At 38.6% G+C, this 26,467-nt stretch overlaps 1 protein-coding gene across 5 annotated transcripts in view; it reads right to left on the bottom strand.

The window, feature by feature from the left end:
• Nucleotides 1–26,467, bottom strand: part of SNX24 (sorting nexin 24) — a 173,570-nt gene that overhangs the window by 14,684 nt on the left and 132,419 nt on the right. Inside the window, exon 4 of one of the 5 annotated variants that reach the window (XM_063604606.1) lies at nucleotides 2,238–2,382. The exons of the other annotated variants lie outside the window; for them this stretch is intronic. Coding sequence (XP_063460676.1) covers nucleotides 2,238–2,382 — 145 coding nt within the window. The remainder of the gene's footprint in view (nucleotides 1–2,237; nucleotides 2,383–26,467) is intronic. 5 annotated transcript variants of the gene reach the window in all.

The raw sequence follows: 26,467 nt of genomic DNA, 5'->3' as shown, positions 1-26,467 counted from the left end.
TCACACATATAAAACTCCGAGGTATTTTGGCTATGACACATGTTTCAATGATTGTTTTTTTTTCTAGATATCTGTTTAAGAGGATGATACAATACTTATTTGAATAATAAAGCCTAATGTTGTAACACATGCAGACTTGTTCCCCCAGGCAATAGTTTTAATTATCTGTACAAGTGGTTGCTTTCAGATTTAAAAAAAGAGGGGAGGGTATAACATTCTTATCTCCACCCCCACCTTCTTAAAATAAATTAAATCAATAACAAGTGTGGGACACTTTTAATGACCTGAACTACTTAATTTCCAGGATTTTTAGACATGTCATCCATCACTGCAGTATGGAGGAAGACATCTCTTGAGTGTTCAGGGGGTTACTTAGGTTTATTAATGCAAGATTTAGGGAATTTTAACAAGGTGAATTGTTTATTTGCCTTGACAGATCGGCTTACAATGCACTGGCTACCTCTACGGCATGATCATTAATGACAAAAGACAGGAAAAAAGCTGTTTATACTGCAACACAGGGACGGGAATTAATCCTGCTCAGCCTCCCCAAACAGATGATCACATTGCTTTACGTAAGATATACTTAGAGAAGGCAGCATTGAGAGTTAGTTAAGCATTTAGTTATGTGGGCAGGAATATTTCCTAAGCTCTGTTTTAAAAGCTTGGGAGAAAAGAACTAATACTTCAGTGACAAAGTAAAATATAGAAGAATTTACCTAATGTAATATATTATGTACAAATGACTGTCATCAACTGGTACAGAGATACAAAAGAGGAATTAAATCTTTTTGTTCATACACACATGATCATATTCATGAGAAACTGAACAGTAAGGCTGGACCTCACAACTGTTCCATTTACAACTTCTTCAGTTTCTTGAAAGGCTTTTGCTCTGAAGGAACCACCCCTTCTTGAAGCTGTACCTTGGGTCATCCTATAGAATAAATGTCAGTTGGGTTTAAATCTCTCAACTTTGCTCAACAATAAGCTCCTAAGTTTTAAAAAATCAAATTTTTGAATATCAAATCCTATCTCCCTATTGTTTTAGATTGCTTATCTTTATTTTCGATTAATATCCAATGGTTAATCGCTTTCATTCTTTAGAAAGGCAGTGTGGAGTAGGAAGTATGTGGGCTTTCAGGAAGACCTGAGTTTGAATCCTTTCTCTTTCTATCTTAAAATTAGGTTATTGTGAGGATTAAATGTCTCCAAGAATCTCTGATACACAATTAGCGATGGATAGATGCTAATTCTCTTTTCTTTGAGTATTGTTGTTGTATTAATTTCCAACAACCTATTTTATCCATTTTGAAGTTTGGATAATTGTTCATCGAGCAAACAGAGCTTCTTGGCCCTCTATATTTCAGGGATCTTTTTGAGTATCAGATAAAAGCTGAGTATCCTGCTTGCTGGAAAACATACATACATCTATAATTGTGCTTTCAGTGGCAGGGGGTTTGCAGACCCCTGACAGCCCAGCCAAGAACACCTGCTTTTAGCTTAGACAGGGCAATAGCACTCACTGCTGGGCTCACTTTTCTTTGGCCTGGAGCCTGATGCACTGTGGCCGGTGCTGTGTGCCAGCTCCCCAAAGGACACGCTGGCCTTCTTGTTTCAGTTTTCTATCTCTTTGTCAATTAGAATCCCACTGGAGGGTATGCTGCCTTGCTATTAGAATTCATTAATGCCTTCAGCTCTGGGCTGAGTTGAAAACGTTTGGCATTGAGGCTACTGTGGTAAAGGATTCTTTCTAATACACCAAAATCTATTGCTGCACCGATTCTAGAGAGTAATTCATATTCATGATTTCCATGTCTTCTATATATTATTCTAAAATGCGGCAGTCAGTGGTGTGGAGGGCTCCCAAAATTAACAAAACATTAAGGAAAGTATGATTTTCCACTCTATCGTTGCTGGGTTAGAGTACAGCTGATGAAGTACTACCATGCTGCCCCTGTTATAAGAGGGGCATTCTGAACTGCAGGGTAGCGATGGGATCAGGCCCAGTGCTATCTACTTAATTACCCAATGACTCTGGTGGTGAAGTTCTGACGCTGCTCATCCCATTCCTGGATGCAAGTTGGCACACATGGTCTGTCAACTAATTTATGCAGTAAAACATCAAGAATTCAAAATTACTATGACAAGTTTGGAGAAAAAGCTAGAAATAAATCCCAATAAATTTTACAGGTATACACACAGAGTGAAATACTGTGAGAGGCAGAATTAATTACCCAGATGCAAGACAGAGAGTAGCTGTTTATGTGCGAGAATCATGGGTCTCAAATTGTAGGTCTGCAGGAAGTGTTCCTTCCACATGGTGTCAAATGAGCTGAACAGTTCTCTCACCCCACTTAAGGCAATATTATCAAGCACCCCCTGCCACCACAAAAGAGAAATAAGAATAAACCTAGGAAGAGCTAGAGGCAAGCAATGAAAATAACTAAAAGATTTCAAAATAGTTTCCATAAAAACAAGTCATCCAATAATGGGTACCAAGAATGGAACCAGGCAGTGGAAAGTCAAGGGGATAATGATCTTTTAAGTTAACTAACTGTTCTGTTAAGGAGGGTGGCCACTGGTTATCCAGCATTTTCAAAGCTGCTGGAAGAAGAAGAAAGTACTGTCAAAACTAGCAAGGAAGGAGTCATTTTCTAATTGAAGCGTGTGCAATAAAAGTAGTAAAAGTGACACAGTATGAAAAGAATAGGCACTGAAGAGCATCAAAATATCCTGGACTCTTTAATAGACTTGCAGATTGGAGATGGTATAGAATTAACAAAGAAATGCACTAAAGAAATTTCCATCCAATCTTTCATTTAGGAATATAGGAAGACAAAAATCAGGTTATTATTATGGTGCACGTAGGAAATGGGGTTAAATGAAAGAACTGTTACAGGTGTGTGACAGGCTATTTGACTCACTTCGATATTACTACATCCAACTCTGATAAACAGTAAAACTGGGAAATACAGTGTATTTTGTAAAAAACAAAAAAAAAATTATTTTTCTTTACACAATGTTACTCACTCTTGTAAGAATAAATGACTTTCTCTAAAGCAGACCAGATATTTCTTCAGAAATATCACTTTAAATGAAGAATTTTTAAAAATGTAAACTCTATGAAAGCATTTATAAAAAACTTCCTGCATGGGGCAGAAAAACAACAGCATTACCACCAACAGCCCCTGTAAGCTCAATGTTTACTTCAGAAGAAATGCTCTTTTTATTGAAAAGGTACAATTATCATCATGTAACACAAATCACAAAATCCCAATTTTTCTACCTTATCAGCTTTATAAAATCATGTTCCCAAAGGATACCATTGATTAGTTGCACATGTTCTTTCTGTGACATCCCAAATACTTAATTGTCAGTTATCTTTTCTTCTTCAGTAAGTAAAATGTAGTCACAAAATTATAGAGGGACTTGTTCTGCCCTAACCTTCGTGAGATGCCATCATACAGTGGAAAACACTGGTAAAATATCACAGGATAACGCCGTCCGACAAGGGAGACATATAAACACTGTAATGATTTCCCACGAGTTTCCATTTTAGAAAATTGTCACTAAGGCGAGCATAAACGGTGACACATCTCCACTGAGAACACAGTGAAATCGAACACTGGCATTCTAGTTAGGTCCAAACCTACCCAGCAGCCAATTATAACAGGAATGGAACATCTTGTTGAAAACTTGGACAAGACCACTTTGCTAACCTTCTAAGATCATAGCACAGGGCTGTGTTGTTTTCACTGATTTGATCCTTTTATTCCCTTTTCAAAACACATACACACACACACACACACACACACATACACACACACACACTTCTTCCCATTGTCTATCAGGGTTGTTATAAACTGTAGGGAACCTCTCTGTCACAAAAGCTAAGGTACTGAATTAAGTCAAGAGGTTTACAAGAGCACTTTAAGCTCTTTCTCCATTCCATCTAGTTTGGTTTGAAATGTCCGGCTGTTGGGGTGACAAAGTTCACCACTGAAGCTTTTCCTCTCTTCACCAGGAAAGATGCTTCATACCATATCTACTTCAGAGATACGGCTAAAAACAAGGAGGGAGAAAAATCAATACCTCCTCACTGCAGTAAATGGGCTGCAGTGTCACTGTCCTCTGGGACCCAAACCTAAGAGCTCACAGAGGCTTTGTAGTCCTCAGTCTTCTACTTACCACTTCCCTGCACCTGGTCAAAATTTCACAAAATTAGCCATAATCAGGTTAGCAAAGGAACACTTTTAAAAAGGCAGCCAGTAGGCCGGGCATGGTGGCTCACGCCTATAATCCCAGCACTTTGGGAGGCTGAGGCGGGCAGATCACCAGGTCAAGAGATCGAGACCATACCTGCTATCACAGTGAAACCCCGTATCTATTAAAAAATACAAAAAAATTAGCCAGGCGTGGTGGCAGGCGCCTGTAGTCCCAGCTACTGGGGAGGCTGAGGCAGGAGAACGGCATGAACCCGGGAGGCGGAGCTTGCAGTGAGCCGAGATCGCACCACTGCACTCCAGCCTGGGCAACAGAGCAAGACTCTGTCTCAAAAAAAAAAAAAAAAGCAGCCACTAAACATATTTAAGAAGGATCCTGACCACCTGAAAAATAAAAATCAGATGTGCTCTGAAGAATCCACTGTACCATGCATCCCCCTTTTTGTGTGTGACACCATTTGCAAGATGTATCTAGCCTGTGCCTTGGTAAAAACTGCACTACTCAAGGAATTCAAATGGATATCTGCTATGGTTTCACAGGGCTTTATAGAGTATCTTGCAAGAAATCTGAGGACCTGCACTAAACGCTGAATGCCGAAAAGGGCCTATTTAAAATAATAATGAATCTGTGCAAAGAAATAATATAATTTGGCTCAAGAAGATTTGAAAAAAAAAAAAAAAAGGAATACATTTCTGATAATGTGGCTAAAAGGAAAAACTAACCAGGGAACAAAAGAAATTGGAAAATCAATAGTCTTTGGAGCTATTTTAATATCAAAGCTTACATTCTGTGTTTTTCTGGAATCCAATCATATAAAAGTATTTGTTTAGCACCTACTAACTACAAGCATTATGCTAGGGACACAATGGTTAGCCCAACAAATATAGTCCTGTCCTCCAGGGTTTACCATTGGGTAGGGAAGATGAATGCTGATTCACAGCAATGAATGTGAAATTACAAACTGAATTAGTACCTTAAAGGGGAGTAGCTAGTTTCCTTGATCATTAGTAACAAAGCACCCCTATTAACCTGTAGGGTGAAGGAAAGCTTCCCTGGGGAAGTGACCCTTGAGCTGGGAGTTGAATTAGCTAATGAGAATAATGTGAGTAGGATATTCCAGCTTGTTCAAAGGCCTGTGGAAAGTAGAAGCATGACATTAAAAAGACCCTTAAGGAAGGTCACAAAAAATAATAAAGCTAAGCAATGGGGGCACCTAACCTGGAGAGGTTAGGAAGGGCTTCTGGATCATGTGAAGGATTTTTTTCTTTTCTCTGTAGACTTGGGAGTCATTGAGTGATCTTATGTGGGTGGGTGGTAGACGGGGTATCTCACTGTACATGACACAATCTGATTTGTATTTTGACTACAACTACAACATATGTAGTAGTGTTCATCAGATCCAGGGACCATGCATTAAATCCTCTCTTTGGCTATCTCTAAACTGCTTCTTAACTAACTCATTGAGCTAATTTTAATGACTATATGTTTCATTTCATATTAGGCGTCTCTAGCTTCAAAACTACTGTTCGAATTATGTATCATTTCAGAGTCATTCATTCATTCATTCCCCAAATATTTACTGACATTTACTGCATGCATAATAGCACTATGCTACATAGTTTAATTCTTTTCTTATTTAATTTTATTGGAATATTTTATCTTTCCCACTATTTTTCTATTATATTTATAAACTTAATTTATTCCACAGATATATTTAAGGGAGCCATTGAAATTGGTTCAATTAAAACACATTCTTGATTTTCCTTGGATTTTATCTTAACATCTCAACTAATTCTTACAAATATATAAAGACTTTCAGACTAAGAAAGGCAACACATTCCATTAATCTTTCTATTAAAACAACAACAACAACAACAACAAAACGACTGGGTGCAGGGGCTCACACCTATAATCCCAGAACTTTGGGAGGCCAAGGTGGGTGGATCACTTGAGGGCAGGAGTTCTGGACCAGCCTGGCCAACATGGAGAAGCCCCATCTCTACTAAAAATACAAAAAATTAGCTGGGTGAGGTGGCACGTGCCTGTGATCCCAACTACTCGGGAGGCTGAGGCACAAGAATCACTTGAAACTGGGAGGCAGAGGTTGCAGTAAGCCAAGATGGCATCAATGCACTCCAGCCTGGGCGACAGAGCGAGACTCTGTCTCAAAAAATGAAACAAAACTAAACAAAACAAAAAACAAAAGGATCTGGACTTATAACATTTCAAAACCTGTTTGACAATTTCCGAACAGCTCAATTCTTTTCAGCAAATGACTGGGTACAATTACTTTAAAGTCACATATTATACATATTTGATCCATTTAAATTACCTGTGTATTGAATTAAAATGCACTTCAATTACACATAATAGATAATGCCAGGATTTATGAGGCATTTTCTGGATGATGGAAAAAAAAATCCAAATAAATTTTAAAAACAATCATAGGCTGGGCACGGTGGCTCACACCTGTAATCCCAGCACTTTGGGAGGCTGCAGTGGGTGGATCACTTGAGGTCAGGAGCTTGAGACCAGCCTGGTCAACATGGTGAAACCCTGTCTCTACCAAAAATACAAAAATTAGTCGGGTGTGGTGGTGGGCACCTGTAATCCTAGCTACATGGAAGACCGAGACAGGAGAATTGCTTGAACTTAGGAGGCAGAGGCTGCAGTAAGCCAAGATCGGGCCACTGCACTCCAGACAACAGAATGAGACTCTGTCTCAACAATAAATACATAAATATATACATACATACATACAATTATAAACTAGCTACGTACCTGTAAGAGAAATCTAAGATCAGGAGACTACGGTATTTAATATTAGTGTTTTACAACAAGCGAACCAAAACAGATTTAATAATTCAAATAATATGGTAAGGCATTTAGTTAAATACAAACAATAGAATGGAAATGCTGTTTTACTACTTTATAGAAGAAACAGTAATCAGAACTAGGCTTATAAAATGTTCCCTACAGATAGCCTTAGGAGACTGGTTTTTAATAAAAGATTTACAATTAGCACAGCCCATATGTGTTGATGAATTGATGTTTTTAAAGTGTTTACAGTGCTTTAAAGCAATTTGCTCTCTCAGGCCCCTTAAACATTCCCCCAACTACCTAGTTTATTCAGCATTCTCTTTCTTTACATACTGTACACTTTGACCCAGCTCCAGCACAGCTGGGTTTCAAGTGGTATAGTCTAGATAGATGAGGACTTTCTAGGTATATATATTCTTACTGTACTATAGTTTAGACATAGTATACTAGGCTAACATCATTTTTTTAAATGAAGACTTCCAACACCATTTTATATTTGTTCAGTTATAACAATATATTTAGTCACCTGTTTAAATGCTACAGTAATGTAATTGATGCTTTACATGAATTTAGGAACCCTCAATGAGCAAACTTCTAAGTGCACAGTACTTAGTGGGAAAATAGTGGGAAATGGTTAGAGAGTGTGACAACAGACTTATAAGATGTGTAGCTAGTCCTCAGAGAAACAATGTATGAAAAGTGGCCCTTGTGGAGATGGCTCATAGGCTATAAAATAAAAAACATATCTATAAAGAAAGTTAGGAGGAGGGGCTTGGCCTCTTGGCTGCAACAACAACAAAAAACAGTCAATGAAGTTGTTCACTAAAATACACAGGTAGGAATAGTAGCCTACTGGGACAGAACACAATAGCAAGAAAGATGAGAAATTAGGGCTGTCTACACATGGCTGGTAAGGACTACACAGGGGGTCCAAGCTGGAACCTGTTCTCTGAGTTCAGGGAAAGAAGAACATATGTACCCTAGCCCATCTCCCAAATCTAACATTGAAATGAATCCTTCTATAACTTGGGAGTTAAATTACAGACATTTGTTCAGGGACCTATACACAAGAATGAATATACCCTTTTCTGGGAGTTTTCCAGATTACACCAGTCTTTTTGCATCTATGCAAGATCCAGTCTTCCCTTCTTCTTTACTAATGGAATACCAGTTTTCTTGGGGTATGTGGCAAGCTGCCAAGCTAAAAATAACAAAGAACAATATCAAAAACTGATGAAAATAATATACCCTGCCCCACTCTTCCCCAACATTTCCCAACAACACCTGCCCCCGCCCCCCCACCCGGTCCCTTAGCATGTGACACAGATCTAGCCAACAAAATGTCAGAAGAAGTGACTGGATGGGAAAAGTCAAAAAGCTTCCTTAAAGTGACTGGTCAGGCTGCAGTGGCCCCCATCTTTTTGCTCATTTCTCCACCCCTTTCCTCCTTCCTCTTGGCTAGAATATGGGCATGGTCTTTGAGCTTAGCTGTCATCTTATAATTATGAGGAAAAGGCCAAAAGAATCAAGGAAATGCAATCCCTGATAATCTTGAGCCAGTGAGCCAAAACCCACAACTACCTACCACTTTCCTTCTGAGTGCTTAAGGTTAAAACTCACTTTTAGTTAAGTCCTTGGATTTGGCTTTTTACCTATGGTAGAACACATAAACCCCTACTGATAGAGCCCTCATGCTTCTGCAGATTGTAAAGTCCTGTTTTTGGCCCATAGAACAGAATACTAAGTAGCATGATTGCTATAAAGAGAGAGAGAAAGAGAAAAGAAAAAGAAATTCTGATATTCTATTTTTAATTTACTGCCTTAGTACTGGGTAGAACACTTAGGGGAAAAAAGAAAAAATAACGTTGATATGCTATTTTTAATTTACTACTTTAAAAAAGTCCATAACACAAATAATAGCATATGAAAAATAAAAAAGCAATTAGGTTCATGCACAGTCTATAAAAAGAAAAGGCCTAATACGTAAAAAGTTTGTAAACCTAACTCAGCAGGTGCCAAGAACACCCATTACAGGACAGTAAAGAAATCAAGAATATAGGTAATGAGATGAACCTAAACAAAGAAAAATGTAAGCTGATTATCTAGAAAAATATCCTCCCAAATTTGGTCTTTTAAACAAATCATAGACTGTATCCCCATGGAAATGGAGTGTTTTGTTAAACTTACTTTACAAAAGAAATGGCCAAACCATTGTAGAATGAGCCACAGGGAATAATTTAGCATTGGCTGGTGGAAAAAAAATACAATTCTACTTTAATAGGTCTTTTTAATCACAAATTTTATGATGATTTAACAGCCTTCCATTAAGAGCAATTAAAGGGGGAGAGCAAGGATTTACACTAATATTCTAGCAAGTTAAAATGTCTACATACATCTTTGAGCAAACGTTGTCTATCTTGAAGTTCTTAGCTGAGTTTGAGGGAGATATACTAATTTAATTAAAAAATAAAAAGCTGGACGATGTGCCTCTGGTATCTCAGGACCAAGTTTTTGAATTCACTTCTCCTCCCTGCCTATGGTTATCCCTAGTACACCCCCGACTAAGGAGCCAGACATCACTGGGGCTGGGCAGAAGCTCAGGAGACACAAAGGTGCTCCTAAAAACAACAGAGAAACCAACAACCTAGATAGCTTGTCAGGCCTATTTAACCACTCTAGTTGGCCAGACAAACTGTACCAGGCAGTGGTCTACTCAACCACCCTCACCTCAGTCTGTTCCAACCGTGTCCTGGAAAGGGGGGCAGGGAAGTACCTGGGAACACCTGACAGGCATGTTCCTTTTTCCTGAATAATTTAAAGGAAGAGAACATTTTCTTACATGGTTTTATTTACATTATGATTAACTTCTCTTTCAAAAGCTTGTATTTTATATGTAATCCACTTGTGTTGTAACTTCCTAGCCCCTTAATGCATGCACACAGGCCAAAGAAAGTATTTGTTCTATAGACTTGGTATGCAAACTCATTTATTCAGATCTCAAAAAGCACTATCTCTGTGGGCCAATAAGTTCCAATAAAGGCCTTCTGTGCAATGGTGTTGCCCCGCTACTATTGGCGAGACTTCCAATCTACTGACCCAGTACTTTCTGACTCCCATTAGCCCCCTCTAAATTTTCTGCCCTCTTGTCCAGCTTAAGGAGCTGTGATCTACCATCAGAATCAGTCCCCTGAACCACCTCCAAACCCATCAGTCTCTCTCCCTCTGCTGTACTCGGGACAGCTCAGTTCTGGCTGAATCCCAGCAATCTCTCATTCATGCCTCTACCCAAGCTGCTAAACACTGAGAAAAATCACAGAATACAAAAAAGACTGGTTTCACTTTAAATTTAAGCTCTTATCCTCAAAATATTGTCCAGAAATCTTGTTACTTTTCTCTAGAACAGTAGTTCTCAAACTGTAATCAGAATCACCTAGAGGGCTTGTTAAAACAGTTTGCTTGGTCCAACCCAGAGAGTTTCTGATCTAGCTGGTCTTGGGTGGGGCCTAAGAATTTTCATTTCAAATAAGTTACCAAGTTTCTAGGTGATGCTGAAGCTACTGATCCAGGAACCACACTCGAAAACTATTGCTCTAGAAGAATCAGCCTTTACCCATTTTCAAAACTTATCCTCTTCTCCTTTTATCTCCCTCATCCCTTCCCCCACCCTCTCTCCCAGCTGATAACCACGCTTCACACTTCAGAGAATGCAGAAGCCACCTGGCTTGATCCTCCTCATCTTTATCCCAACAACTCTACCTATACTGCACTTCCATCGATCTTCTCCTCCTCCTGCTATAGCGGAGAAAACGTCCCTCCTTCCATCAGAAGCCAATTCCTATATCTCTGCTCTGGCTCTCAGTCCACTCCTTGACTTTCTCAAATATTCATTTCTTTAGTTATTTTGCTCTTCTTTCTCCTAGTTATTCACTAGTCCCATCCATCCCTCCATCCATCCATCCATCCATCCATCCACCCACCCACCCACCCATGCATTTACCTATCTGTCTCTTCACCTTTCCATCTCTGCTGAATCATTCCTATCAGCACATAAACATGCACTCTCACTATAAAACAACAGGAAAAAAAAAATCCCTTAGAGGCTATAGCCCATTTCTCTGCTCTTCATGGCAAAAATTGTCAAGAGTGTTCAACCGATGCTGTTTCCCTTTCTTATCTCCAGTTCATTCACTCTTTCATGCTCTGCAAATTGGCTTCGGCTTCCACCATCCTCAGCTTGCCATGGCCACAGGTTGCTTTTGGGTTGCTAAATCACTTCTAACCTCACCTTACTCAGCTTCTGAGCAGTCACCACTCACCCTGAAAACCACCCTCCCACTTCTCTTTTTTCTGTGACTCTGTGGGTTTGTTTCAGATCACATTCTCACTCTCCTTTGTAGCCTCTTCCTTTTCTATCTGAACTCAAAATGTTGGGACTTTTCAAGGCTTAGCCAGCATCCTCTCCCTAAGTCCACTAACTGCCATGGATTTTAAAACCTTAAGGCTGATGAGATGAAAATTCACATCTCCAGGCTAGACTTCTTGTCTGGGATCCAGACTCATCAAAACTAAATATCTATTTAACATCTCCACTTGAATTTCTTACAGACATCTGCAATTCAAAATGTCCAAAGCAGAACTCAGTATTTCTTTGAACAACAATAAAAAACCCTGCCTCTCCATGACCCATCACTGTCCACTTTCCTCATCTCTGCCAATGATAGCCACATCCACCCATCTGCTTCCTTTCTCTCACCTCTGACAACCAGGCTATCACAGCATCCTCTGGAGCTCCTCTTCCACTCATTCTTACTCTCTGATAACCTCTTTCTTGCTCCCTTATTTGTTTCCTTCAGAGTGCTAGCAATTATTTCCTTGATAGGTTTACTTGGCTTCTGTCCACTGAACTCCAGCTCCAAGAGGGCAGGGCTCAGTCCGCCTCATCATCACTGTATCTCTGCAGCAAAGAAAGGGCTCTGAACGCATGAGGGTTGTTCCAGAGGCAGAATCAGGGCCAAGAAAGGTTAAATAGCGAGAAAGCGAACTTTGGCTTAGTATAAAGAGAAACTTTATGCTGAAGTCTCCTCATGGAATGCTCTGCTTTGGAAGGCAATAGATGCCACTGCAACAAGTGTCTGACCCAAAGCAGCTGGAGGCCCAGTTCACATGAATGCTGAAGCAAGAACTTAGAGACTGATAGGAAATTAAGCAAGGGATTTGCTAAGGAAACAATAATAACATCTAATATCTTCATAACGTTTTATGGCTTGCTAAGTGGCCTCACATATAATGGGTCGCTTAATCCTCTCAACCACCTTTGAGGTAGATAAGCTCAAGAGCACTTTACAGATGGAAAAACTGACTCTGAGATGTTAAATGACTTGCATTTCTTCCTAATAAACCAAGCCCAGATCCACCAAGTGGACAATCTCTGTGTCTTTGGGCAGGAGAGTTGAGAATCCAGGTCTTGCACTCTCCCTGAAGTGCTCCTAAGAGTCCTTCTCTCACCACCTTCTGGTCCTTCAATGGTCAGCTGTTCCCCCTCATCCTCTGGCCCAGGGCAGGATCCACAGTGCCTCTCTCAAGCTCTGGTGAAAGGTCATGCTGTGGCTGACTATGTACATAAAACTCAACCAAGGAGGATGCCACAGGGAAATAAATAAACACGGTCATGACATGAGATGATATGGTTATAAGTTACCACAAAATAAGCCATTGTTCATCTAAATCTTGGGAAAAATAATCCAAACAGAACAGTAATGCTCTTGCTTTGTATCAAATGGACTCCGCTACCCAAAGAAGTCCCTCTCTGACCTCTTTATTATGGCTCATTACAATCTCAACTTCAATAAGGACAAAAAAGAGAAACTAAAAACAGCTTGTTCACTATACCTTTTTTTCTTTTTCATTTTTTCATTTGTTCACTAAACTTTTTAATGCATAAGGAAAAAAGCAGGCTAAAAATTAGGTTAATTTGTCTTTAGTTTTTAAATCCTATTATCCTAATAAGTGCTAAAAACTCATGTCAAAATTGCAAACATTTCCTGACTTTTTTTACACAGCCCACTATGTCTTCATTTCTAATAGAGGAAAATAGCTACTCACTAAAGCAATCTGTCTTGAGTACAATTTTGCAACTGGAATATAACTGAGTCAGACAGCAACCTGAACTCTGTTAAAGCATAACTTCAAATAATGCAGTGAGAAGAAGCTTCCCAACTGCGATAACTTTTCTTGTTTTGTCTCACTGATATTTCCTTATGAGGGTTTTTGGGTCAGAGTAAACTCCTGAGGACTGATTGACATTCCCTTTGAAACTAATTACATTAAACAGCAGGTGCCCACTTCAAGTTTGAGCAGGAGAGTACAAGACATTCAGGGAATTCAGTGCAGTTGGGGTTAATGCTCTCATTTTTTAGGAGCTTCTTTAAGCTTAGACATCCTTTGCTCCATTAACTGTGTCATTTATGTAAAGAAAAAAGAAGGATCAATCTGATAGATTGAAGTTTAAAAGTATAAAATGCAGTGGATTTTTTTTTTTTTGCTGTATTGCAGCTATTCTAAGAATACAGTCTGAAATGCCTACATACTTGTAATTACACAACATGTTAGCTAATCATATTATCAGGGAAAAAATCTGCTATTCAAGTTACAGCTTCCAACAGATTGCTGTGATGATCATATGGCACATAAGAGGGGAGCAAGCTACAGAGAGAAGAGTGCTGGATCTGTGTCTGTGACTAAACTCTCCATCAGTAAACCCAGTTTTGATAGAATAGGCATTTCTTCACTAATTAATACTAATGATTACTCTGGAAAAAAACATTGATGCTGATGTTACAGTAAAGCAACAAATATCAATTATTCTTTAGTGGCCTTCTGTTAGTAATCTGATGACTATCACAACAATATGAATATTTAGCAAACCTAACAGTACACCTTTTCAAACATACCAACTTCACTCTAAATATAAATAGAAGCAATACAGTCATAGTTTTAAAATATTTGCTCACTGTCTGGGAAACACATAGTGAGACCTCATCTCTACAAATTTTTTTAAAAATTAACAGGTCATGGTTGCACACACCTGTAGTCCCCACCTACTCAGGTAGCTAAGGCAGGAGGATTGCTTGAGCCCAGGAGGTCAAGGCTACAGTGAGCTATGATCTTGCCACTGCACTCCAGCCAGGGCAACAAGATGAGACCCTGTTTCAACAACAACAAAAATTTTTCACTACTTTGTTGGTTATATGTGAAGGATTTTGATAAAGTCTGAATAGCCAGTCATTCTAACACTGAAAGCTAACTCTGAGTCCTGGCTAAGTCTGCTCTCATCAGTGACTCCAATGGAGTTGATTTTGAGATAAACAGAGTCTAAGGTAAATGGTTTATATTTTATGCAGATGGTATATGGTATAAATATTCAAAAATGCTTTAAAATCACAGGTTCTAAGTGTCTTAAGACAGAGAAAGAACAAAAGAGAAGAGAAATTATAAGGTGCCTTTTAGTTATGCAAAAGTAAATAAGAATGTGCAAAATTTAAATTATATTCCATTTAAGAGAAAAAAGGAAGGAATAGAAGGAAAGAATAATCAAAATACAATCTAAATTGTTGCACTTGCAAAAAAAAAAAAAGGCTGAAAAATCTCACTTGAGAATATGTCTCATTTACTTCCATCTTTGGGACTAATTATATAATTATTCACTTAACTATTGAGAATAAAATATTACTTACTGAAAAATAGCACCAGTGGTCTTATTTCCTCAGTTTCTTGGTGAATTAGGTGTGTTTTAGAAGCAGATATTCAAAATTCTATTTGGAGAGCAGATCAATAACTACGGATGGCCTGCATTATTATTACCAGTACTAATACTATTAATACTATTCAAATGCTTTTTTAAAAAGTTAATATTTTTTCAAATAAAATATCCAATGCCTACACAATATTTAATGTATCATCCATTATAGATAATACAAGAAAATCTATGGACAGACTTAATTTTTATTATTCTTTTAAATTTAATGTCAGTTTTTATTCTACTAAAGGACTTTGCTGAAAGCAAAGTAAATTCTTTCAGCCACCTACAAAACAAAGCAAACCCCTCCCCCTTTAGTAACTGTATCACTGTACATATTTCTTTCAAACACACATATTACATTGTAATAATCTGTTTAGGTATCTAAAAGGCCAACCTAAATTCCTCAAAGGCATTATGTGTTAACAACTTGTTCTGTGCTGGGCAGCTGCCACAGTAGATTTCTCAATATCTACTGAACATTGGCATCTTTCTCCTAATTTGTTGACAGCATGCCCTATATTCTGATAACTACAAAATTTCATTTCATAAAAAATGCTTTTTATATCAGTTTTCATTTTAGATTACCCATAGGTCCCATTTTTTTCCAGTAGCACAAATAATTAAGTTGATTATAATTCTAAATTCTGTAATATAAAAAGTAGTTTAATTTGTCACAAAATACATTTTACATGCTAAATGCAGAATATGATTAAACATGTGTTCAAAGAACTGCTCAAAACAGAGGCTGAATAAATAGCAGTGGAATATGATACAACAGCTCCTTCAGTTTAACTCAAGTCCACACAGGAAGCACTGGCATGCCCTTGACATAGGAGATGCTCAAGAAATTGCGGTTCTCCTTCCTTTTCCCCCTAGCATTCACTACTACAGGGAATCAGGGACAAAATTAATACAGAAAAGGCTTCTATTATCTACCAGTCATTCTTCCCTGGAAAACAAATGTGTGTGCCAAAGGAAATGACAAAGGCACAAACAGAATGAATGTTACATTACTCTCTTCCGCTTCCTGCCTTCTATCTTTTTCTCTTGACTATCTGGAAGGGCAGGTTCCAAAATCCACATTTTAAGATATAGCCATAACCTTCCAAGGTGGTCTATATTCCAAGGACAAGCCACCTTCCAAACCTGAAATGGATGAGTGAGTAGAGTCAAAGACTAATGGGTAAGAAAAGGAAGGCACTACCACTTTTAATCCCAGCTACTTGTGAGGCTGAGGCGGGAGAATCACTTGAGCCCGGGAGGCAGAGGTTGCAGTGAGCAGAGATCGTGCCACTGCACTCCAGCCTGGGAGACAGAGCGAGACTGCGTCTCAAAAAACAAACAAACAAACAAAAACAAAACAAAACATGTATTTGATTTTTTAAATCTCAAGTTTATAATGGAAATTTCTTAAACTGTACAGACAAAAAAAGTAGATTCTATGGGCATGAGGCAAATATTGAGGTTGTTATAAATATTCTAAAACTATATTGTACTGATGGTCAGACAACTCTGTAAATTTCCTAAAAATGATTTAATGGTATACTTATAATATGTGCATTTTATGCTATGTAAATTATACCTCAGTAAAACCTTTTTAAAAGTACATCTTTTTCATCTTCTCACTCTCCTATTGCTGATATTTAAGAGTCAAGTTGTCAGAGGATTTGGCTAAATACTAGAAGATGCTGACCAAATTTTTCCTGGGTCAGCCAAAAGACTGTTAAATATGGCTAATACTCAGTGTAGGGTGTTGTCAAGAGAATGGGGAGGACTTTTTCTGATGAAAAGCTAATTAAGCATACCACTTTAAATATATCTAATTTTATGTCAGGGTAGAAATACTACTTATCTACTAAAAACATACTAAATTGGCACAAATAACATATGGTTTGCATGAATTAAGACAAGTTCTAACCTTAATAATTTTGCTTTAATATTTTCACAATCAATACTTTGGCATGCAAATGGAGTGCTGGGAGCTTGGTTTAGAAGTATTCAAGTATATTCCCTACGATATCATCTGCACTTTAAGCTTACGGATTCCCTTTGACCTCATGGACACAGCTCTCATTTGTATGGGACAAAGCATGAGCACCGGCAATTTCGGAGGCAATGGCTCTCTGTTCCCGTACTTGAACTGGTCTTCCACCAACAGCAACCTGTAGAGTGAAGGTCTTCTTTCTTTTCAACTTCCTTTTGAGTCTGACAAGCCTGATGCCAAATACTGTTTTCCCACCTTGGAAATGAAAGCTCATATTTCAGGGGCAAAGCATGGAGTAGGTATTCTCTGTCACACTAGATACTGGAAGGGGCACAGAGTAAATAAATTAGTCAAGGCACACACCCGACTCAGCACACCAGCATTTCAAGTGTGCCTCTTGCACCTTAAACTCCTTCTGCTTGTCAAGATTGTCTCTTATGTGAAAACCTTGAGAAATTAGTTGAGTTTTCTACTACTAGAAGAAGAGAAGGTCAAAAATATGAAATGCAACTTCATTTTGTTACAGAAGAAAGTAAATTAAATTTCAACCCCAAACTCTTTATTGCCAGAGTAGGAGTGGATATTGGGAAGAGACAAAGCTAACATTTACTTGGGATCAAGCAAAGTGAACTTGCCTCTCTCCTCCACAAACAAGAAAAATAGCATACAATAAAGCATTTCCATTATAAGGAATAACAGTTACTGAAATGCTTTTAAAACAATTATTTGTTCTAACAGGTTGATTGTGAGAAGAACCCAGTAAAGTAGATCTGCAGAGTTCTGCTATTATGGGCAAACAGCTTCATGATAAATTTTTTGTTACTTATATTTAAAATTATAAATTGCAAAAAAAAATTGCAAAAAATTAAAGTTGGCTAAACTTGACTAATGTGTGTATTACTGAATAAAATGTATGTTTTATGATGTAAGTATACTTACTATTTCTTCATATTGTTTTTGACAAAAGGACTTTTGATATTTAATGAGTGTGGAAAAGGAAGGAAAAAACCCACAATCGGTAGGTTAGCCTACCTATCCTAGTTTTTGAGATATAAAGTCATTGTTGGACACAGCTTCAAGGAAAATGTTTATAAATTCAACATCTGCAACTACCTATTAAGGAAAGTCATTTTAAAACCAAATGTGGCTGCTAACAAAAGATTCGGGTGGACTGCTGAATAAATGGAGATGGCACAACTGGTAAACATGGAAAGGTGGGCTGTCAGCACAACTTGTATATTCACTTTTATGTAAGGCCAGAATGCTCAACGGTGGGCATTATGTGGTGTATCTAAAGATTACCTAATTTTACCCCGAAGGCAGGAGGAGAGGTTTTATTTAGTTTTCTTCAAATATCACATGCTTAAAATTAGTATTCTCTGATTATTACTGTATTTGTTATTCACTGGAGACATCTGCATTAAGTGATGACCACAAATGTTCTTTCTTTAAAAGCACCAGGGCATAAAGTGGCCCTATCACATCTAATTATGTTAATTCAAGTTTTCATTTAAGTAGGTATGCATGGTTTCCAAACAAAATTTTTTTTCTTTAGGATTTGGGGGTGGGCTCATAAGCCCTTCTTGGCTTCCACCCTGGTCCCCAGATCTACACCCCTTTTCACAATGCAGTGGGCATGCCGGGTTGCAGGCTGCTCCTTAACTATGGAAGCAAATCAATAGCAGCTGAATGCCATCTGCTTCGGGCCGCAGAACAGAACCAAAGTGTAAGCCATGCATCTTCCCTTATTGAAAGGTTATTTTATGCAAGTAAACAATTCATCGTCTTCTTGCACGCTTGATGCTCATTTACCACTTTGATCAATAAAATATGCAAAACAACAAAAAAATTGAATCCTAAGAGTAGTTCTGATGCCAGCGTGATAGTTAATCAATACCCGGCCTCTGTTCATGAGGGCAAATGGTGGGGGTACTCCTATTGTAACCTGTGAAATCCAGAGTGGTAGACGTAGCTCTTTCAGAAAAGACTGTTTTAGAAGGGATATATTACATTTACCCTGTAGATTACACAGAATACATTCTCATTGAATTAAATCAAAACACTAACATCAACAGGCTTGAATGTTACTGATTCAAGCCAGTAGTTCCCAAAGCCTGAGAAAAAGTAATTTTGGTTTATATGCCTTTTAGAATTTCAAAGACAAATATTGGATGAGATCACTGACATGGGCCTTTGGACAGCAACCTTTTCAGCTCTTTCTCAGCTCTGCCTTATTAAGTCTTGGTTTTCAATGTATTCATGTTTCAGGTGAACTCAGTTTTTCTTCTAAAAACAAACTGCTGTGGGAATTTCTTGTGCACAGTGTTTCTTTCAGTCATACCACAAGCTGCCTTATTATATTAAACCTCTTGACAATTGATTCAAGCAGAATACTTTCTTCCAACAAAGAAAACTATATCGTCTCACAGATGCTACTGTATAAAAGCCCTCAATTGAAGACTGTTTCCTAGCAAAACTGAAAACACTAAAAAAGCTGGGAACTTTTCCATTTTAACTGGATATCTCCAGCTGAACTGTGAATTCTAGGGTAGCACAGGAATAAAAATAAGATAAATTAGGTATCTTTCTAGAAAGTCTAACAAGAAGTTTGATAGAAAAAAATATATACTGCCATGTGAAATTAGAACTGCCCCTGAGAAGACGGCTTTTGTTTTAGCATGTTTTCAGATTTTCTGTATGCTATAAAGTGACAAGAGTTACTTATTAATCAAATACTCTTTACTTTTCCAGAAAACTATTACAAAACAGTTCAAAACCTAATCTTGTTATTCTTTACCCTGGTCTACTAAGTTTATCACACTTGCAAACACTTCTCTAAACATTAGATATAATTTGTGTTATTCAATGAACATATTTTGTCCTAGTTTTTCAAATGTATACCAAAGTGCATTGTTAAAGATTAAATAATACATGGGGAAAATGAGTAATGCTATTTGTTATACAGGAGAAAAGAAAATAAGTAGGAAAAGTCTTACCAGGATATCTTCAATATGAAGAAAAAAAATTGAAACATTCCACCAAATTTTTATCAATGTTTGTATATCATTTCACATCAAAGACTATTACAAATATCTTACAAAATATTCGGCTGAGACTAAAATTTTCCCCAAAGTTCTCCATTATGAAACAGGCTAAATTTTATGGTGATTGTGGGAAGTAATTTCCTTGTGATATTCCTATCATCATAAGAACTCAAACAATAGAACTCTCTATTTCCAGCTATTACTTTAAAGTCATAATCTTAGAAGTATACCTAATTCCTCTACTCTGATGTTTAAACACTATATATTCTTAACAATTTAAATACTTATTTAAGTCAAATAATTGTGATGAAATTAACAGCAACAGCATGACTATAGAAGTGCAGTAGCTTTGAGTCAACCAGCAGCAAGGGTATAATTTAAAGGCAGAAATTTCCAGTGCATGCACCGTTAGCCACAGTGAACCTGTTACTGCTCTAAAGGGAATTGTTTGCCTCTTATTAGATTTTCTACAGCACAGCCATAAGTGATAAATGTACTGCTGTACTCACTGTCAAGTTAATCAATGCTGCCAAAGTTTTGTTGACCTAACAGTAATCCATAAAGTGAGCAGCATTTTCTCTATCCCTATGACATCTCAGTCCACAGAAGGGCTACGAATCCAAAAGTAGCTTCTTATGAGAAAGTGTATGTATTGGGAAGGGGTGGGGGTGGGTTGGAGCAAGAGAGGGTTGATAGATTGGGTGATTTTTAAAATTAGCAGGTATTATGGGTCCCCTGTTCCAATGAAAAAGCATTTAAGACCACAGCCACAAGTAAAAATTCACTTTTAATGTTTAAAACCCTAATAAATGAATAACTCTATGAATAAAAGATGGTTTCTTCCACAACCCCATTTCTTCACTTCAAAGGAAAACAAAGTACACCAACCCACACCTTCAAGAATCTCAAAGCAAAATAACCATTCCTAGTGTATGGTCTATGCCTGTCTACAGTGCAATGCACTACCAAATCCAGTACAGGGCACCAGTAATAAGAATGGTAATGTGGATAAGAAAAAAAAAAAAAATCCAAATTTTGCTCCACTGTAAATCAGAGAATGTGAAAGACATACCATTAGAAAAGGGAAAAGAAAGGAAACAACAGGAGAGGAAAAGCTGCCCTGCAAACAAACCGCTGCCATGCTCTCACAAGCAATTATAGACATATGAAATATGAATTGCAATTGATTTTTCTTCCTGGGGTCACTGTGCTCTGTGTTTTACGCACTCTAGGCATTTATTTGGGCAGCAAACTGACAAGTTTTTGTAGAATGCCCTCAGCAGTGTAATCTTTGCTCAATCACGGGGCCTTCATCGTGGCTTCTCTTCCTTGACACTTGTCCATCCCGAAAACTCACTGGCAAGGGATTCCTTGATAAAGACATGGAACAATACAATTACTGGTGTAAAGGGCTGGCAGAACCTGACCAGGGGATACTAGCAACCGTTTATGTGCCAATGAAAAATAAATAGCATCAATCTGGAAGAGTGACTTTCATCCTTGTACTTCTACAGCAAATTCTCTTATTTGGCTAGTGATAATATGGCACAATTACTAAACTCATGTTATTTGTCTTGCTAAAAGAAGAATAACAACAGAAAGTTGTGGCTATGAGAATAAATAACACAGGTTTCTTATACTTAAACAGCACTTTAAACAACTCCAATCATAAAAAGATAAGATCTTTTTGCCTGTGTTTTTTTTTTTAAATGACTGAGTGATTACAAGATTTCCCACATTTTGGTCTTCACGGACCTCCAAATTGTGAATGTGACTGATCAGAAGACAAACACTATATTAAAAAAAAGTGTCTCTGGAGAATTTCCCATATTTCTTCCTATTTCAGCCATAGGTGTTGGACATCTTTCCTTATCAGAATACATACATTTAAAGCATTCTTTGGAATTTCCATGGAGCATTTTGTAAATCTTTCCAGTATATGAATATTCCAATACATTTTTAACCAAATCCCCACTTATTGGGCAATTTTAATAATTATATTGCAATGAAAATGCCTTACATACAGCACAGCCAAATTATGTAAGAATAATTGTAAGATAGATTCATAGAGAGGGAATTGCCAAGTTGGTTTCTCAAAAGGTTGCTACAATTTCAGTTCCCTTAAAGGTATATGGGAATGATTATTCCTTTGTACCCTTACCAACGATGGGCACAAACGTTTTGTTTTAATCTTTGCAGATCCAAAAGTTAATACCTTATCTCATTTAATCTACCATTTCTTGATTAATCAAGTATCTTTTCCCGTTTACTGATCATTTATAATGATTTTTAAATGAATGAATTCTGCCAATTTTCTTATTAGATTGTCTTCCTCCTAATGATTTGTAAAAGCTCTTTGCATATCATAGGAATCAGATCTTTGTCATATGTCTTGAATATATTTTTTCAGTCTTTTTGTCTTAGGATTTGAATTTGTGGTGACATTTTTGCTGTACAAAATTTAAAAATTTTTATGCCGCTTAATTTCAAAAGTTAAATATATCAAGTAATACAGAAATATCCCTATCAATGTAGAGAATATAATACAATGAAATACTACATAATGAAATCATGCAGACATGACTCATTGAAATATAGGATTATGTTCCAAGCTATCAAAGAACAAAAAAAAAAACCATAAATTTATTTTCAGCAAACAAAAAGAAGGATTAAAATAATATCAAATATCATCAAAACCAAGTATGTATCTGGCAGCCTTGGGACAACAATCAAGGAGGATTGAGCTAAAGTTAGGTGACACTGTGGGGAGCCCAGATGGGTGACATACAGGACTGATAATCTGGTGTGGAGAACTAAGACCAATACCGTAAGAGCTATAACAGAAGGAAAAATGTGATGGGGTAATGGTCAACTAAAGTGCATTAAGGTTTAAGAATAGCACACCTGGATGTGGAGAATCAAGAAAAGTCTGAGCTGACATTGATTCCAGAGGGCTCAAAACATCATCGTGGTCCTCCAGTTAAAGTAGGGGCTTATGGAGGTCAGGTAATTAATGGAGTTTTAGGTCCACTGATTCCCCGGACTCATCCTGTGGTCATTTCCCCAATGCCAGAATGCAGAATTGGTATAGACATGATTAGCAGCTGGCAGCACCCACACATTGGCTCCCTGACTGGTAGGGTGAGGGCAATTATGGTGGGAAGGCCGAATGGAAGCCGTTAGAGCTGCCTCTACCTAGAAAAATAGTAATCAAAAACATCACATCCCTGGAGGGATTACAGAGATTAGTGCCACCATCAAGGACTTGAGAGATGCAGGGGTGGTGATTTCCACCACATATCCATTCAACTCTCCTATTTGGCCTGTGCAGGAGACAGATGGATTTTGGAGAATGACAGTGTATTCGCATAAGCTTAGCCAAGTGGTAACTCCAACTGCAGCTGCTGTACCAGATGTGGTTTCATTGCCTGAGCAAATTAACACATTTCCTGGTACCTGGTATGCAGCCATTGATTTGGCAAATGCCTTTTTCTCCATTTCTGTCCATAAGGCCCACCAGAAGTAATTTGCTTTCAGCTGGCAAGGCCAGCAATACACCTTCACTGTCCTACCTCAGCGTACAACAACTCTCGATTTTGTGTCATAATCTTGTTCACAGAGATTTTGATCCATTTTCCCTTCCACAAGGTATCACACTGGTCCATAACACTGATAACATTATGCTGACTGGATCCGATAAGCAAGCAGTAGCAAGCACACTGGACTTATTGGTGAGACACTTGCATGCCAGAGGTTGAGAAATAAATCTGACTAAAATTCAGGTACCTTCTACCTCAGTGAAATTCCTAGGGGTCCAGTGGTGTGGGGCCTGTTGAGATATTCCTTCTAAGGTGAAGGATAAGTTGCTGCGTTTGGCCCCTCCTACAACCAAGAAAGAGGCACAATGCCTAGTGGACCTATGTAGATTTTGGAGGCAACACATTACTCCAGCCCATTTATTGAGTGACCCAAAAGGCTGCCAGTTTCGAGTCCAGAATAGGAGAAGGCTCTGCAACAAGTCCAGGCTGTTGTGCAAGCTGCTCTGCCACTTGAGCCATATGACCCAGCAGATCCAATGGTGCTTGAGGTGTCAGTGGCAGATAGGGATACTTTGGCAGGCCCTCATAGGTGAATTACAGCAAAGGCCTCTAAGATTTTTGGAGCAAGGCCCTGCCATCATCTGCAGATAACTACTCTCCTTTTGAGAGACAGCTCTTGGCCTGTTACTTGGCTTTTGTAGAAACTGAACGCTTGACTATGGGTTGCCAACTTACCATGCAACCTGAACTGCCTATCACGAGCAGGATGCTTTTTGATCCATCTAGCCATAAAGTGGGTCATGCACAGCAGCTTTTCACCATTAAATGGAAGTGATATATACGTAATCAGGCTTGAGCAGGTCCTGAAGGCACAAGTAAGTTACATGAGGAAGTGGCTCAAATGCCCATGGTTCCCACTACTGCCACCCAGCCTTCTCCTCCCCAGCCTGCACCAATGGCTTCACAGGGAGTTCCCTATGATCAGTGGAAGAGATGACTAGGTCTTGGTTCACATATGGTTCTGCATGATATGCAGGCACCACCTGAAAGTGGACAGCTGCAGCACTACAGTCCCTTTCTAGCACAGCCCTGAAGGACAGTGGTGAAGGCAAATCTTCCCAGTGGGCAGAACTCTGAGCAGTGAACCTGGCTGTACACTTTGCATGGGAGGAGAAATGGTCTGATGTGTGATTATATACTGATTCACGGGCTATAGCCAATGGTTTGGCTGGATGGTCAGGGACTTGGAAGAAGTATGATTGGAAAATTGGTGACAAAGAAATCTAGGGAAGAGGTATGTGGATGGACCCCTCTGAGTGGTCAAAACCTGTGAAGATATTCCTATCCCATATGAGTGTTCACCAAAGGATGACCTCAGCAGAGGAGCATTTTAATAATCAAGTGGATAGAATGACTCGTTCTGTGGACACCACTCGGTCTCTTTCCTCAGCTATTCCTGTCATTGCCCAATGGGCCCATGAACAAAGTGGCCATGGTGTCAGGGATGGAGGTTATGCATGGGCTCAGCAACATGGACTTACACTCAGCAAGGCCGACCTAGCTATGGCCACCACTGAGTGCCCAATTTGCCAGCAGCGGAGACTATCACTGAGCCCGTGATATGGCACCATTCCTTGGGGTGATCAGCCAGCTACTTGGTGGCAGGTGGATTATACTGGACCTCTTCCATCATGGAAAAGGCAGAGGTTTGTCCTTACCAGAACAGACACTTACTCCAGATATGGGTTTGCCTATCCTGCACGCAATGCTTCTGCCAAGACTACCATCCATGGACTCACAGAATGCCTTATCCACAGTCATGGTATTTCACACAGCACTGCCTCTGATCAAGGCACTCACTTTACAGCTAAAGAAGTGCAGCAGTCAGCTCATGCTCCTGAAATTCACTGGTCTTACAATTTTCTCCATCATCCTGAAGCAGCCGGATTGACAGAACGATGTAACGGCCTTTTAAAGTCACAATTACAATGCCAGCTAGGTGACAATACTTTGCAGGGCTGGGGCAGCTCTCTAGGAGGCTGTGTATTCTTTGAATCAGCATCCAATATATGCTACTGCTTCTCTCATAGCCAGGATTCACGTGTCTGGGAATCAAGGGGTGGAAGTGGAAGTGGCATCATTTACCATCACCCCTAGTGACCCACTAGCAAAATGTTTGCTTTCTGTTCCCTCGACATTATGTTCTGCTAACCTAAAGGTGTCAGTTCCAGAGGGAGGAATGCTGCCACCAGGAGACACAACAATGATTCCATTAAACTGGAAGTTAAGATTGCCATCTGGACACTATGAGCTCTTCCTACCTCTAAGTCAACAGGCTAAGAAGGGAGTTACAGTGTTGGTTGGGGTGACTGACCAAGACTATCAAGATGGAATCAGTCTACTACTCCACAATGGAGAAAGGAAGAGTATGAGTGGAATACAAGAGATCCTTTTGGATGGTTCTTAATATTACCATGCCCTGTGATTTAAGGTGAATGGGAAACTACAACAGCCCAATCCAGGCAGGACTACAAATGGCCCAGACCCTTCAGGAATGAAGGTTTGGATCACTCCACCAGGTAAAAAACCATGACCCACTGAGGTGCTGGCTGAGGGCAAAGGGAACACAGAATAGACAGTAGAAGAAGGTAGTCATCAATACCAGCTATGATCACGTGACCAGTTGCATGAATGAGGACTGTAACTGTCACATTTCCTCCTTATTTTTAACAGAACATGTTTGTGCAAGTATACACTTAAGAAAATATCTTCATTTTATTTCCTTTCTTTTTCCCTTATCATGTGATATAAGATAAATGGATTTCTTATCAGCATTTAAATGTTAACTTTATGTAATAACATTTAGGTTAAGATTAGTGAGCTTCTGGTTGCATGAAGAATAAGCTGTATTACGTTACACATAATTATGACCTCATTATTGTCTTTATTTGAAGATTAAGTATGATTTCAGGAGATGTGTATGGGTTCAAGTTGACGAGGGGTGGACTTGTGATGGTTAATACTGAGTGTCAATTTGACTGGGTTCAAGGATGCA

Source organism: Pan paniscus, chromosome 4, assembly GCF_029289425.2.
Source record: "Pan paniscus chromosome 4, NHGRI_mPanPan1-v2.0_pri, whole genome shotgun sequence".
Lineage (NCBI taxonomy): Eukaryota > Metazoa > Chordata > Mammalia > Primates > Hominidae > Pan > Pan paniscus.
The sequence above is the reverse complement of the archived record's forward strand: the minus strand, read 5'-3'. Positions and strand labels throughout refer to the sequence as shown.